The following is a 16,252-nucleotide window of genomic DNA, read 5'->3' as shown; positions in this document are numbered from 1 at the left end:
ATGTCAAATTTCATATGGTAAATGCACATTGAAACATATTGCAAATGCGCGCGCACTTGCAATATGATTCTATAGTGTAAAAACATCACCTAATGGACATGATGAAATCAACACAAAGAGTGATGGAAATGTACAACTATCACTGCCCGGCCATCCTGTGTTCCCATAGCGAGCATTAATATCAGAATGACCGGTAAATGCATTTACAAGCATATTTTTTGGGGGTTACCAGGTGCCTATTTTCAATCACCAGTTGCACAACATGCGTATCCATCAGAATATTTTAAACAGTCCATAAAGCACTCAGGATGGACTCCATAGATAGAGGGCCGTAGTAGGGTACTCCCATAGCGGGCATGGACAATAGGCGTCCGGTAAATGCATTTACAACCATATTTTTATTTTTGGGTTACCAGTTGCACAACAATGCACGTGCATTTGCAATATGATTCTATAGTGAAAAAACATCACCTAATGGACATGATGAAATCAACACAACGAGTGATGGAAAGGAACAACTATCACTGCCAGGCCATCCTGTGTTCATCAGGCCAGTCAATTTCACATTCCTGCAGGATTTTTATAGCATGACAAATTCGTGATGGTACCTGCCCATTGAACCATATTGCAAATGCACAGTGACTTTGCAAAAGTGAGAAAACATAAACAAATGGACATGATGAAATCAACACAACGAGTGATGGAAAGGTACAACTCTCACTGCTCGGCCATCCTGTGTTCATCAGACCAGTCAATTTTGCATTTTTGAGCAAGGTCAAATTTCATATGGTAAATGCACATTGAAACATATTGCAAATGCACGTGCACTTACAATATGATTCTATAGTGAAACAACATCACCTAACGGAGATGATGAAATCAACACAACGAGTGATGGAAATGTACAACTATCACTGCTCGGCCATCCTGTGTTCATCAGACCAGTCAATTTTGCATTTTTGAGCAAGGTCAAATTTCATATGGTAAATGCACATTGAAACATATTGCAAATGCACGTGCACTTGCAATATGATTATATAGTGAAAAAACATCACAAAATGGACATGATGAAGTCAACACAACGAGTGATGGAAAGGAACAACTATCACTGCCCGCCATCCCGAGTTCATCAGGCCAGTCAATTTTGCATTTCTGCAGGATTTTTGAGCATGTCAAATTTCTTACGTCATTTGGCCCACAAAAAAAATCCTTATGCACAATTTAAAAAAAAATATAAAAAAATATGATAATAAAATTGGACAAAAGTATATTCATACAGTTCTTACACATGTGTAATTGACAAAAAATTGAAAGAATTTCAAAAAACGGTCCAGAAAGCACTTTTTAAGGGTGTGTGAAGTTTTTACAAAATTTTGACATTTTTGACTTTTGACTTTGACTTCCTATGAAATCATATTGGAATTGGACAAAACATATTCCTTATGCGCATGTAAAAAAAAAAAAAAAAAAATATGATAATAAAATTGGACAAAAGTATATTCATACAGTTCTTACACATGTGTAATTGACAAAAAATCGAAAGAATTTCGAAAAACGGTCCAGAAAGCACTTTTTTATGGGTGTGTGAAGTTTTTACAAAATTTTGACATTTTTGACTTTTGACTTTGACTTCCTATGAAATCATATTGGAATTGGACAAAACATATTCCTTATGCGCATATAATTTTTTTTTTTAAATTATGATAATAAAATTGGACAAAAGTATATTCATACAGTTCTTACACATGTGTAATTGACAAAAAAAATCGAAAGAATTTCGAAAACGGTCCAGAAAGCACTTTTTAAGGGGTGATAAGTTTTTGAAAAAATTTCATTTTTTCAAAATTTTACTTTTGGACATTGACTTGGGTTACATCTCCAATATGAAAAACCCCGGTGGAGCGCATTTGCCCCCTGTTGAATTTTTAAAGTGTTACAACTGGCAATTACCATATGGCATTTGCAATACACTTTGCATGAATCAACGCCGAATTGGGTGGTATTGGCCAATGTGTATATGGTTTGTCCGATGCCAATGACTTGCCATTCATTTTTGTCCAATACAGGGGGTATTCCCTTACATACTCAATGGAGAGCATTAAGAAACCCAAGGTCTTCTGGCACTATATGATGAATCAAATGAAATGAGAAGCCAACTGGATAGAAACCCAATTCTAAAGGGTGTCATGGTGAAGCAGGGTCAAGGTGTGTGAAGCATGATTCACTTTCTCTAAAGAGTTAAATGGATAGGGAGGTTGACTAGGCTGACTCTTGGGAGCTCTGCTGTGGTGGCTAAAGGCAGTGTGTATTGACGTCCCTAAACCTGCCTCCAGGCTCCAACCATAGAGCCAGGCCTGTACTGGCAGCTTCAATAGTACTAATTACATTGACTGGAATAGGCCCGGTCTGTGTGGATGAGGAAGGTTCCACGATAACTTCCTGCCTGGCCCTCAGGTTTGTGAGGTGTCTTCAAGGACTGGAGAAATGCTTTTTATTTCAAATTAAATGATCTTGATGACTTTTGGTATATGGGTACTCCATTATATTCAAGGCTACGGTACAGCCAAGGCTTAGTCCATTCAAGTGAAGTTCAGCTGCCTCACATAAAAGGAAACGTTTACTTGTTAGAGGTAGTCTTTATTGGTAATAATGGTGGTCTTTGCGTACTGAAGTTTAGGATGTTTGTGAAGTTCTATCATAAGATAGATTCCATTACCGTGTATGGGGACAGCTTCTACACAACTCTTATTTGCTCAGACTGTCGAGGCAGACAGGCAGACCTTCCATGCCTTCCCCTACTCTGGGCCTATAATTTACCAGCTGAATGGTACTGGAGTTGGTCTTTGTTCACAATCACACAAACAAAGTGCTAAAATTGTTCTCCAGCCCATGTAAAACACCGATGAAAATGTATTAGCTTCGATCAATGTTTAATTTAGACTGTAATAATATCGTTTTAGTATTGCCAGTGGCTACAGCTTTTCTCAAAAATGTTCTGGCATATAATGCTTTTCAAGGAGATGTATTGTTGTGTTGGCATGAATCCTAAAACAGAGTTATTTGGCTCTGATTCATTTTACATGCTCCTCTTTATCAATATACGGAGATCATTGTAATTTGGATAAACCTCTTTTAAATTGCATATGAATTTGAGTTTGTTTATTCAACCTTTTTTGAGTGTCGTTGGGAGGTTAAAATTAGTTGTCGAGGGTGTTAGCCAACAATTAAATATCTTGTAGTTGTGTGTACGGCAGTGGGTGTATCTCACAGCCAGTCTGTGTCTGAGAAAGTAGTGCTCTACAGACAGAAGCCTATGTGATTTTGTGTCAGAGACGATGCTTGTGGAAAACCACAAGTTGCAGCAGTGCAAACAGAAATATAGTGAGTACACAAGTTCTGACATATAGAACACTGCTTGACTCATGATAAGATCAGTAACGTGCATTATTTCTCATTTGATTGTTATTAATATTAAAAGAACAAAGTTGTTTCCGGTTGAGGAGTATGCTCAAAGGACCCCGGCCTAACTGTTTTCTGTGAGATGGAACTATTCAGGACAACAATACTTCTGTCAGTTCTGGTTCTCTCTCAAGGTAACATAGTTTCATCTGATATTTCTACTTTGATTGTATTCAATTATATTATCTTCAGTGGCTCTTTTGAAAGAAAGTATGCCGGTTGTACTCTATGTACATCAAACACAGCATCAAATGTATTTTACAATTGTTTGTATGAGTTGTTGGATAATACTAAAGATATGCACATCAAAATAGTTGGCAGTGGAGTCACATTTGTTTTCTTATTATGCTTCAACATCACCATATTTTAAAATGAATTTGTTTGTTTCGTTTTATTCTACTTTTTGACAGCCATGTGTTGGTGTGTTCAAACAAGTAATAAAATATTTATACAAAAAAGGGCTGACCGGAGTGATGCCAACGAGTTGTAGGCTAAATGCTGCATAATCTTACAGAGGATTACTTTACTTTAGTTTACTGCAACAGCCAATACGAGTCATCGAACACCAGCTAGCTAAAAGTCAAAGAACGCTTGACGCAACATAAAAGTACAGGGAATTCAAATCAACCAACCATAGTAAACAAGAATTGGCTGAAACGTAAACGTTTTGTATGAATCACTAATTTGACACAGAGATACATAAACAAAGTGACAGTTCAGAATGATTTGCTTTCCGAGGAGGAGATCTGTGACATGGGTTAAAGCATGAACAAACTATTTTGCTTCACAAAGATGATTCATTATCTGCATTGATTCCTCAAACATTGCTAGTGTGAAATTGGTTTTAATTCAACATTGAGCCACAGATGTTATTCATGGCATATCCATCTAACAACTAAATTAACCAATTGAGGCAGTTGATAATAGCTGTTATGAAAACCAGTGTAAATATAGTGATTTACAGACTCCATATTATATCCTTCTAATGGGACTATTGTGTAGCCACCTTGAAGTACCACCAACAGACAGTTTACAAAATGGAAAAGATTATTCTGATTAGAGCCAGATTCAATAACCTGTTTGTAATTTACCACGGCGTGTCCTGGGCTTCATATAGCATTGACAACACGTGGTAAGCTGAAATAACTGATTGGACAGCTGCATGAATACTCTCACAATATGCATAACTATACTCATTTTTTATTTATCTTAGTTTACTTTGTTGTTTGTCTTTTCAGGCTTTCTAAGTAAAGACTACTCTGTTCCGGGGAACTTCTCTGGGTCGAGAGAGACTGATGAGCAGCAGACATCCAATCTATGTGAGTTCCAGTTTTATTTAAATGGTTGGTATTATGCTAAAAAGATCCTCAGAACCCGAGCCTCCAATCAAGCTTAATTTGGTTCCGGAGGCCACTGCAATCTACATCGATCTTACTCTCTGAATACCACCCCCCATTCCTTCCTAAACCCCAAATTCCAATCCCTCGTGCTCATCAAGTCAAATTGCTAGGTGCTAAAATAGAAGGATGAATGGATTAGGTGTCTGTGTGCTTCTTAGAGGGAGGAGACAACCTCAAGCAACGATCCTGCTGAGAACTTGATTGCTCACAAGTCATTATACTGAGATCGAAATTATATGAGGCGAAGGCATTTGTTTTACTATAATGATACAGGTCACCATCAAATAAGCCATAGTGAGACAATATTTTCATTGTTCTGAGGGTTATGATGATGATGCGTAAGGCTCCTTTAGGGCAAAGTGGGAGGAACATCCCATACAAATATGCTCTCTCTAACACACAAACATGCTCTCTCTAACACACAAACATGCTCTCTCTAACACACAAACATGCTCTCTCTAACACACAAACATGCTCTCTCTAACACACAAACATGCTCTCTCTAACACACAAATATGCTCTCTCTAACACACAAACATGCTCTCTCTAACACACAAACATGCTCTCTCTAACACACAAACATGCTCTCTCTAACACACAAACATGCTCTCTCTAACACACAAACATGCTCTCTCTAACACACAAATATGCTCTCTCTAACACACAAACATGCTCTCTCTAACACACAAACATGCTCTCTCTAACACACAAACATGCTCTCTCTAACACACAAATATGCTCTCTCTAACACACAAATATGCTCTCTCTAACACACAAACATGCTCTCTCTAACACACAAACATGCTCTCTCTAACACACAAACATGCTCTCTCTAACACACAAATATGCTCTCTCTAACACACAAACATGCTCTCTCTAATACACAAACATGCTCTCTCTAACACACAAATATGCTCTCTCTAACACACAAATATGCTCTCTCTAACACACAAACATGCTCTCTCTAACACACAAATATGCTCTCTCTAACACACAAATATGCTCTCTCTAACACACAAACATGCTCTCTCTAACACACAAACATGCTCTCTCTAACACACAAACATGCTCTCTCTAACACACAAATATGCTCTCTCTAACACACAAATATGCTCTCTCTAACACACAAACATGCTCTCTCTAACACACAAATATGCTCTCTCTAACACACAAATATGCTCTCTCTAACACACAAACATGCTCTCTCTAACACACAAATATGCTCTCTATAACACACAAATATGCTCTCTCTAACACACAAACATGCTCTCTCTAACACACAAATATGCTCTCTCTAACACACAAACATGCTCTCTCTAACACACAAATATGCTCTCTCTAACACACAAACATGCTCTCTCTAACACACAAACATGCTCTCTCTAACACACAAATATGCTCTCTCTAACACACAAATATGCTCTCTCTAACACACAAACATGCTCTCTCTAACACACAAATATGCTCTCTCTAACACACAAACATGCTCTCTCTAACACACAAATATGCTCTCTCTAACACACAAACATGCTCTCTCTAACACACAAATATGCTCTCTCTAACACACAAATATGCTCTCTCTAACACACAAACATGCTCTCTCTAACACACAAATATGCTCTCTCTAACACACAAACAGAAAACAAAAAGAAGAAAAGAATGATCAATTGTCATTTGTGTCATAGAGGATATCAAATGGTCCGGTGGAGTCAGATTTTTAAGGAAAATGCTATCAATCAGTTATAATCATACTACACTAACCTGGTTTTCATTCTCTATTTGTTGAACCTAAATGAAGTGCAATTCCACATTTAAACTGGGAAAAAAGTGAAGACTAAAGTGTGATATGCAGAACCAAAGGCTCCAGTGTCACATGGTTTGAAACCACTGAGTATTTGGTCCCGTGGTGTTTCTAGAATCAGGTTGGTCGACTTCAGTGTCCCCCTCCGAATTCACCACCCAGTGACATTTCCACAGGACATGACTCACAGGATGTGGTTGCTCTGCTGAACGTCTGCAAAGAGCACAGCAACCGATAGGCCAACAAACAGCTAGGGCATTCAATGTGTGTGGGTATGTGTGTGTATTATGCTGTATAACATGTACTGTACATCTGACTACACCACATGGGGAAATATCAACAGCCATCTGTATTTCACTCTCATATTGATTCTGCATCTCCCCACCCCTCCAGCCATATCTCACCACCCCAGGCTATCTCAGCACTGCTCTGGGGTTGTTGAGGTGCTCCATCGAGGGCTGTGGAGGCCGGTGACCTTTGACCTTGGGTCTGCAGAGTGGGCCAAAGTGGTGGAGGACATATGTACCAACCTGAGCTGCGGGGCAGTGTATGAGCTCCGACAAAATGGCACAGCTACTTTAAACTACTCCAGCTCAACGTGTCTGAGCCAGTGTGTCTACAGAGACCTACTGGTGGAGAACTGTACAGAGCTCTCATACACGGACTGCTCTAACCTGACTGAGATAACCTGTGGTAAGACCCTCATTGCAAAGCTTATGAGTGGATCGGCACAATTTATCTTGAGCAAGAGTAATAGCTACCGCTGTTAATAAGCAACCCCAAACACATTGTTGTAGTAACGCCTGCAAATTGTATGCCATGGAGAGCCATCGTATGGGCTGTCTCATGTGTTTTGTGGACGCTTTGCAACAAGTTCCTCCCTTCAGCACGCTTCCATTTTCAAGCTGCTTTTTAATGATCCTGAGCAAGGCCCAGCTTCTATCGAGGTAATCTGATGATCTATGAACTGATTGGTTGATCTGTTCATTCCTCAGGGCACCAGGCCGTGCGATTGGCTGGAGGCTCACACCACTGTGAGGGACGGGTGGAGTTGTGGAGAGAGGAAAAATGGGGAACGGTGTGTGACGATAGTTGGGACCTGAGAGATGGGGGCGTGGTCTGTGCCCAATTGGGCTGTGGCTCTGCCCTAAATGTGAGTGGGGAGGGCGGGTCCTTTGAAGCGGGTGTTGGTCTGGTTCTCTTAGATGAGGTGAACTGTGGGGGGAGCGAGAGGAACCTATGGGAGTGTCCCTCCATGGGGACAGTCAACGACTGTGGACACAAAGAGGACGCTGCAGTGGTTTGTTCAGGTAAGCCTGCAGCTATAATATTATCATTGTCATTTACTGTTTTCAGAATCATGTCATAGTGTTTTATATTATCTTCAGATTGGTCTGAATATGGATAGTGCAGTAATAACATGTAAAACACATTACCATGACTGAACATCCGGTGTCTTGGTGGCGAACCAAGTCCCCATCATCTTAGCGCTGATTTTCAGCGAATCAAGAATGATTTGACTCGTGACCTTATCAGCGTGTCTGAATGGATAGCGCTCAGAGTCTCAGTCACACTCAGCACTGATACTGACGAACAAGCTTCAAATCCTCCTACAGTAGCGCAGAGATCAGGTGATGTGAGAGAGGTCGTAAGCAGAAAAGAGACAGCTGCTTTCCATATGAATTATTGTTATTTTCATTAACGGGAAGAAGAAAAAGAAACACACAGGCAGCACAAAAACACACAGGCCTAAGTAATGCATGTCACTCACAAAGTAGACATACCACCTCAATACCACGTCGCAACAGCTCTGTCTGAGGAAGACCCTCAATGGAAGATGTTCAAGCTGGGAGCCAAGTTCAAGAGTTCCTTGGTGAGAAAACATCCAAACTGCCTTGACCTCAACATGACAACAGTTGTTCGGCACTTCCATGGGTTTTGAATCTTGCATCTAAATGAACAATTTTTGCTAAATGTATAGTGTGAGTTTTAGTGTCTGAGACTCCAGTTCTGTCAAGGCCATGGCTTGTTGACCATGTTTCCGATCCATTTCGAACACCTCAAGGGATAGTTCATTATGTAGGCCTACTCAAAAGGCTACATCCATCAATATGTGAGTCCTACACATAAAAAATAAAAAAACTCAAACATTCCTGGCAGTAATTGCCAAATGACTGACTGAAATATCTAACTTTTGAATAAGAGTCAGATATTGGTTCAATAGATCATTAGATACACAGATGGACAAACACAACTCCTCTTGGATTTACAATTTTTGAGCAAATGTTTTTTTAAGCAAAAATGTTCCCCGTCTTTCAAACAAGAGTGCCTTGAGCACTCAGGAGAAGTGAGCCATGCATCTGTTATACATTCTAGTTCTCTAACACCTCTCGGACTTTTCCATTTCCTTGACAGGAATTCCATCTCAACCAGGCAACGAGACGACAGAACAGAACACCCAGACTTCAACCACAGGTACCTTCAATAGATGCTGACACACATGACCCTCCATCTGTGTAATAATACACCAAGAGTGTCTGCTCTGCTCATTAGAACATGTCAAGAAGAATTTGTTATCTAGTTTGTACGCTGCACTATGATTTGTTGTTTCCAGCAGGCTCAGTTCTACTAGTCACCAGTGCAGAGAGCCGGTCCTCTCCTCCCGTAGCTGCTGTCTGGGGCTGCATCGTATTGTCTATAGCCCTCCTCCTCACACTCCTCTCCAATGCCTCACTCTTCCTGTCTTACAGGAGGAGAGCTGGTGAGTCATCGTGTTTCTCTATTTTTCTTTCTCTTTTCTTGCCTCAGACTCAACCGTCACTCTCCCCATTTGTTCACACCAACAACAACAAACATGCTATCATCAATGAGTAGTAATTAAGACTGAGAAACTGCTTTGTCAGAAGGGTATTACATATTCTTCTCAATGGTTTGCCAATTATGATAATACAACAACACAATGCAATATGATTAAATACAGTACACGAAGGAAATCACCAAACTGGAACAGTATGCATATCACTGGGTTGGTTGATTGCTCATTAAGAGAGTCCCACCACCAGTGTTGTTTTCACACCAACTTTAAATTTTAAAAAAGCAGCATTTATTATTTCACAAGGATGATGTATGAATATGTGCCATATGTGACGGCGATCTAATTCAAATATTTAATTGGTTTTGAGATGTGTTGTCCTTATTTTCTTGTCCAACATCAAAGACAACAAAGGCCAACAAACCTATTATCCTAGCTTCGGTAAAGATACATTTCAAAGGCAAACCTTTCCCTTCATTACTAGCACTTCTGGTTCACCAAAGACAAGATGGCCGCTTGCTGTCCATCCAGTCTCAACACACCGACCGAGGGGAGAGTGTCAACTTCCTCACAGTCACCATGGACACAGCTGATTACAGTGAGTTCCTACTGGTGCACTTGTCCTCTCTGTGCCCATTAGTTACTTGCAATTTTAGGGAATGTCTTATTAGTTCAAGTGTCCCATTTGTCATTTTCTCTGTGGCCTTTCGTGCAGCTCCACAGTACCTTTCCAAACAGCCCTCTCAGAATGACACCGAAGCCTCGTGTGACTCTGACTATGAAAACTATGACTTCAATGACCAACCCTCTGTTGCCATGGCTACTGCACTTGGTCAGTTCATCTTCATAGTTTTGGATAAATAGTGCAATTCTAAAATAAAAAATATGGGAAGTGACACATGGCTATTAAGGGAGAAAGTGGTCCAAGGACTCACTCAGTGCCAACCAAATGGTATTTTATGTTTTCATTAGTCAGGGTCCTTGACAATGGAGTGAGCACAAGCAGAGAGCCATGGGAAACCACGCAGACAGCAGAGACCTCTGACGCTCCTGAGAAATATAATATTGTTACTGAGACAATCAATGGCATTGAGAGAAATAACACTGCCACCCAAAGCTGTAAGTTACTGTCAGGTTGGGTGAACCAGAGTTTTACCATGATCGTATTGTGTCCATATAGAACAGATTTCTTCATCCTCTTAAAAGGACATAATGTCCTCTTAAAATCTGGGACTTTACTATAACCGTTTGCAGAACAAGGAATCTGAAAAGTTATAATTTTCTAAAAATTGCCATGGTGACAGAAAAGTTGAATAAGAGCCCTATTGTAACATACTAGCACTAACAAACATTTGTATGTCCAGGTCATTCGCTGGTGTCATCCAGCACGTCTTCTGGGGAATGCTATGAGAACATTGAGACACTGGAGAAGGAGCTGCTGGACTCAGGTCAGTCTAAAATGCTCAACGGCAAATGCTGCAAAAAATAAACAAAATAAAATAATTGTAGTCCAAAAATGCTTTTGTGGAGTCAGTCAGTGCATCGATGAAATACATTCTCATGAGTCAACGTTAACAGAGTAACTGTGTGGAATGCTAACCACCCAGGTCCAGATTTGAGAGAAACTGCCCTCACAGACTTGATCTGTGGAAGAGAGCCATCCTTGGGATCGAGTAGTAGTACATCATCAGGGGAATCCTACTACAACGTGGGGATGGCAGTGGAACAGCATCTACAGTCAGGTCCGTTCAAATCAATATCACGAGAACAACAAACACCTCATTTATCTGGCTGTGTCGAAACACTGGGTGGAGTAGACACAACAAACACCTCATTTATCTGGCTGTGTCGAAACACTGGGTGGAGTAGACACAACAAACACCTCATTTATCTGGCTGTGTCGAAACACTGGGTGGAGTAGACACAACAAACACCTCATTTATCTGGCTGTGTCTAAACACTGGGTGGAGTAGACACAACAAACACCTCATTTATCTGGCTGTGTCTAAACACTGGGTGGAGTAGACACAACAAACACCTCATTTATCTGGCTGTGTCGAAACACTGGGTGGAGTAGACACAACAAACACCTCATTTACCTGGCTGTGTCTAAACACTGGATGGAGTAGACACAACAAACACCTCATTTATCTGGCTGTGTCTAAACACTGGGTGGAGTAGACACAACAAACACCTCATTTACCTGGCTGTGTCTAAACACTGGATGGAGTAGACACAACAAACACCTCATTTATCTGGCTGTGTCTAAACACTGGGTGGAGTAGACACAACAAACACCTCATTTACCTGGCTGTGTCTAAACACTGGATGGAGTAGACACAACAAACACCTCATTTATCTGGCTGTGTCTAAACACTGGGTGGAGTAGACACAACAAACACCTCATTTATCTGGCTGTGTCTAAACACTGGATGGAGTAGACACAACAAACACCTCATTTATCTGGCTGTGTCTAAACACTGGATGGAGTAGACACAACAAACACCTCATTTATCTGGCTGTGTCTAAACACTGGATGGAGTAGACACGACAAACACCTCATTTATCTGGCTGTGTCTAAACACTGGGTGGAGTAGACACAACAAACACCTCATTTATCCTGCTGTGTCTAAACACTGGATGGAGTAGACACAACAGCAAAGGCTTTTTGCACTACACTTTTGTCTTGAAAGTTTTTGGGAGAAAACATGTAGATTCGTAATTACTTCACTGGGAGCACATTTTCTCATTTTCTCCTCAGAGAACACCTATACACATTCCCCTGTGCAATCAACCAGTACACACCAGGATCAGCAACAGCCTGTGAACAGCAACTGCCACCTACTAAGCAGTCAAAATCAAGGTACCTGATATTTCTGATGAGTCTCTGCATGTGTGTTTCAAAGGTGGACAGAATTTCCATTGAACCGTGTAATGTTCCCTGCAGAGACTAATTCTCAGTCTCCTTGCTGGTGTCATCTTGTGTTTCAAAACCTGACATTAATTTGACGACCACCGGTGTAATCCCTGAAAGAAACAGAACAAATCATATTCAAAAGGTTTCTCTAAGTGTATAAGCCAATGTGATTTCAAGTTGTGTCAAAACTCAATTCAAAGAACTACGGTAGTCTGACAGATGGAGCCATTGGGTATGGGGCATAAACATCTGTGAGGATTTAAATTGTACTTAATTCCCTTAGTAAATCTGGCGAAAACTATCACAGTGAATAATGGAAAGGGTAATATTTCTGGCAGGCGCATGTTTGAATCCAACAGAGATGGAGGAAATTGGCCGGCTCTGTTTTTTTACTAATCTGCCATTAAACTATGGACACTAATACCCTTTATAGACAGACTTTACTGCATGTTGCCTGTAAAATGGTTTTATCTGACAATGTTTTTTAGAACCCAATTCATACGGTCCCATTTTTACTACATTCTTGCCGGGATAAGCATTTTATATCTACTGTGCACAAGCCGGCATGATTAGGAGTGGGAGTAGATGTGGGTGGATTTATTTTCATAAATATACACCATCACAAAGAAATCTACTATTCATTTGCTTTTTTTGGCAGGTCCTAAGAAACATTATAGGACTGATACAAATTATTTAAAAAATAATACAAAATAATGCCATATTTTGAGCATTATAGGCTACATGGCTGTGCCATGCATATAAAACCAAGTTATATTGTTCATTAAACAGACAAGACACACTTAGGCTACACTGGTCACAGTCACACATTTCATAGTAGGCTGAGAATATCATGAAATATAACAGAATAAAATCCAGAATATTTTTCCCACACAATTTGCGTCACGGCAACGTGTGGAACTGCTGTCATATAAATAAAAGTGATTTTGAAACAGAGCCAATGGCAAGCCCATGCTTTTTCTCTTTTCTACCCTCCCTCCGCTTTGATACGGAGCAGCCGTAGGGTCTTGCATTGAGAGTGTCTTCATCATGATACCCATAGAAAATAATAGCAATCTATACTTTCAAAAGCATGACTCTCCTGTTCATATTTCACAACCACTGCTGGCTTTTGGAGTTGCCTATACGCGACCTAGCATAACAATTTAGGGTACATTATTGCATGCTAAATGTTTCTAATCAGTGATAGATGAGCAAACAAATAGATGAGTTACCACCTCTACTTATTTGCCCAGCCAGAGAATTAACCAAATATAGATGGAGATTCAGGTGAAACAAAATCACATTGACATGTCACAGGCTTTTGGTCGGGAGTAGAACAGGCTACTAAGCGACTGAAGATTAGTATTTTTCTCCGCTCATACAGGAGTAATTAAGGCTTTGTTCTCTAATTGTACTTTTTTTGTTCATTAGAATTGTTTATTTATTATTTCGTTTTGAATTAATAGGGGGTGCTGCATCACCCTCAGCACCCCTATTTCCTGTGGCTATGCCGTTAATACAAAGGGGTGATTTAAAATGTTCAAACATTGATGCATTATCATTAAGGGTAGGTTCCCTTGACAAAGATTAAGCCTGGTCCTTGACATTAAGTCATGTTCAATGGCGGCACCAGGTACCCGTATTCCCCTACATGGATCACAACTGTGCAGTAGATTCTAGAGTCATGTACTGTCTGTAATGTACATTGCCTTCATAAAGTATTCATACCCCTCGACTTATTCCACTTGGTTACAGCCTGAATTCAAAATGGATAACATAAATAAAAACACACAATACCCCATAATGACAAAGTGAAAACATGTTTTCAGAAATGTTTGCACTTTTTTAGAAAATGAAAAATCTATTTTAATTTAAATAAGTGGTCACACCCCTGTGTTAATACATGTTAGAATCACATTTGGCAGTGATTACCAATATGAGTCTTTCTGGGTAAATCTATCAAATCTTTGCACACCTGGATTCTACAATATTTGCACATTATACTTTTTTACATGCTTCATGCTCTATCAAGTTGGTTGTTTATCATTGCTAAACAGCTATTTCCAAGTCCGTCCATAGATTTTCAAGCCGATTTAAGTCAAAACTGTAACTATGCCAGTGTATATTTGGCCTTGTGTTTTAGTTTATTGTCTTGCTGAAAGGTGAATCTCCCTGTGTCTATTGAAATAAGACTGAACCAGGTTTCCGCTAGTATTTTGCCTGTGCTTATCTCCATTCCGTTTTTTTTATCCCCCCAAAAAACTCTACTCCTTGCTGATGACAAGCATACCCTTAACATGATGCAACCACCACCATACTTGAAAATATGAAGAGTGGTACTCAGTGATGTGTTGGATTTGTCCCATACATAACACTTTTCATTTTTTATGAATTTGTTAAAATGTCTACAAACATAATTCCACTTTGACATTATGGAGCATTGTGTTTAGGCCAGTGACACAAAATCTCAATTTAATCTATTTTAAATTCAGGCTGTGTAACAACAAAATATGGAAAAAGTCATGGGGTATAAATACTTTCTGAAGGCATTGTAGATGCAATTGCTGAAAACATGTAGCCTATTGTGGATGTATGTAGATGGTAATGTAAGTCTTTTATACAGATGATTCAAGCAGCTCATCCTCCTCTGAGCTTTATGAGAACATAGGAGTCCAAGATGAAGAGGGGATTGGTGATGCTACTGTGAAAGAAGACCCGGACCAGTCTCTTTCTGACAGTGACTACGATGACATAACAAATTACTAGCATGTCATCAAACATAGCAGTGAAGTGAGAACTATAAAAACAGAGTCATTTACATTTTAGCAGATGCTATTATCCAGAAAGACATACAGGGGAAATTAAGTGGAATTGCCTTGCTCAAAGATACAGACAGATATTTTTTCACCTCGTTAGCTTGGGGATTCGAACCAGCAACCTTTCTGTTACTGGCCCAACGGTCTTAACCCCATTCGCTTCTCCCCTGCACAGAATGACCAGCATTGTCAACAAACTACACTGTCAATGATATTGATTTAATACAGTGATCTGAGCCACATAAAGCACAGTCAATACACATCAAACTTTTTAAACTTGAAATTCAATTGTGTTAATATTATCAAGGAGAAAAAGATATAAAAAAAATAAGTGCATACAACATATATTGAACTATGACTAAATGTGAATAGCCTAGTCTATACACGCATATGCAGATGTTTTGTACATAATATGAGCACATTTTTTACTATCCAAAATACCTACTTCTAACTGGGCTATCACAACAAATCCCATGAATGTCTTTGGGAGTTAAGCTTTTTTTATGGTTCCCTGATGATGAATAAATTAGTACATATTTAATAAACTATCCACAGACTACTTAATTTGATTATGATTCATTTATAAAGTATCAACTACTTGGCGGTCAGAGCGAAGTAATGCTTTTATGTTTAATATTTTGTGTCTAAATGTCTAGCACAGATGCAACAGGAAAAGCTTGCCTCATTTAACTCATTTACATTACATTTAAGTCATTTAGCAGACGCTCTTATCCAGAGCGACTTACAAATTGGTGCATACACCTTATGACAACCAGTGGAACAGCCACTTGCATCTAAATCTTGTTGGGGGAGAAGGGGGTGAGAAGGATTACTTACCCTTACTTACCCTATCCTAGGTATTCCTTGAAGAGGTGGGGTTTCAGGTGTCTCCGGAAGGTGGTGATTGACTCCGCTGTCCTGGCGTCGTGAGGGAGTTTGTTCCACCATTGGGGGCCAGACTAACCTCAACTTCATATTATACACAATACATGAATGGTAAGATCAGGAATCCCTGAGCAGAGAACACATTTGACTCAAAGGGACAGA

General features: G+C 39.7%; 1 protein-coding gene and 1 long non-coding RNA gene across 12 annotated transcripts; one reads left to right on the top strand and one right to left on the bottom strand.

The window, feature by feature from the left end:
- The first annotated feature begins 3,257 nt into the window (after window positions 1–3,257).
- On the top strand, window positions 3,258–15,764 carry LOC118367533 (T-cell differentiation antigen CD6-like). Of its 4 annotated transcripts, XM_052494412.1 has the most exons (14): window positions 3,258–3,381; window positions 3,479–3,593; window positions 4,698–4,778; window positions 7,054–7,353; window positions 7,656–7,970; window positions 9,076–9,135; window positions 9,275–9,421; window positions 9,957–10,070; window positions 10,188–10,304; window positions 10,445–10,591; window positions 10,837–10,920; window positions 11,080–11,214; window positions 12,234–12,335; window positions 15,013–15,764. In XM_052494412.1, the coding sequence occupies exons 2-14, from the start codon at window positions 3,542–3,544 to the stop codon at window positions 15,153–15,155; spliced, it is 1,797 nt and encodes a 598-aa protein (XP_052350372.1). In that variant the 5' UTR covers window positions 3,258–3,381; window positions 3,479–3,541; the 3' UTR covers window positions 15,156–15,764. The 4 variants fall into 4 exon arrangements, with proteins under 4 accessions (XP_052350372.1, XP_035606996.1, XP_035606995.1 ...); XM_035751103.2 differs by having other exon boundaries at window positions 3,294–3,593; window positions 9,278–9,421; XM_035751102.2 differs by having other exon boundaries at window positions 3,295–3,593.
- LOC127915169 (uncharacterized) lies at window positions 11,235–12,236 on the bottom strand. Of its 8 annotated transcripts, XR_008090418.1 has the most exons (5): window positions 11,780–12,236; window positions 11,676–11,727; window positions 11,572–11,623; window positions 11,459–11,519; window positions 11,235–11,354 (listed from the first exon to the last, which is right to left on the bottom strand). It is a non-coding gene; the product is annotated as an uncharacterized LOC127915169 (long non-coding RNA). The 8 variants fall into 8 exon arrangements; XR_008090417.1 differs by having other exon boundaries at window positions 11,459–11,510; window positions 11,563–11,727; XR_008090416.1 differs by having other exon boundaries at window positions 11,459–11,562; window positions 11,615–11,727.
- Window positions 15,765–16,252: the final 488 nt, after the last annotated feature.

The sequence above is a fragment of the Oncorhynchus keta genome, chromosome 34, assembly GCF_023373465.1.
Source record: "Oncorhynchus keta strain PuntledgeMale-10-30-2019 chromosome 34, Oket_V2, whole genome shotgun sequence".
Taxonomy (NCBI): Eukaryota; Metazoa; Chordata; class Actinopteri; order Salmoniformes; family Salmonidae; genus Oncorhynchus; species Oncorhynchus keta.
The sequence above is the reverse complement of the archived record's forward strand: the minus strand, read 5'-3'. Positions and strand labels throughout refer to the sequence as shown.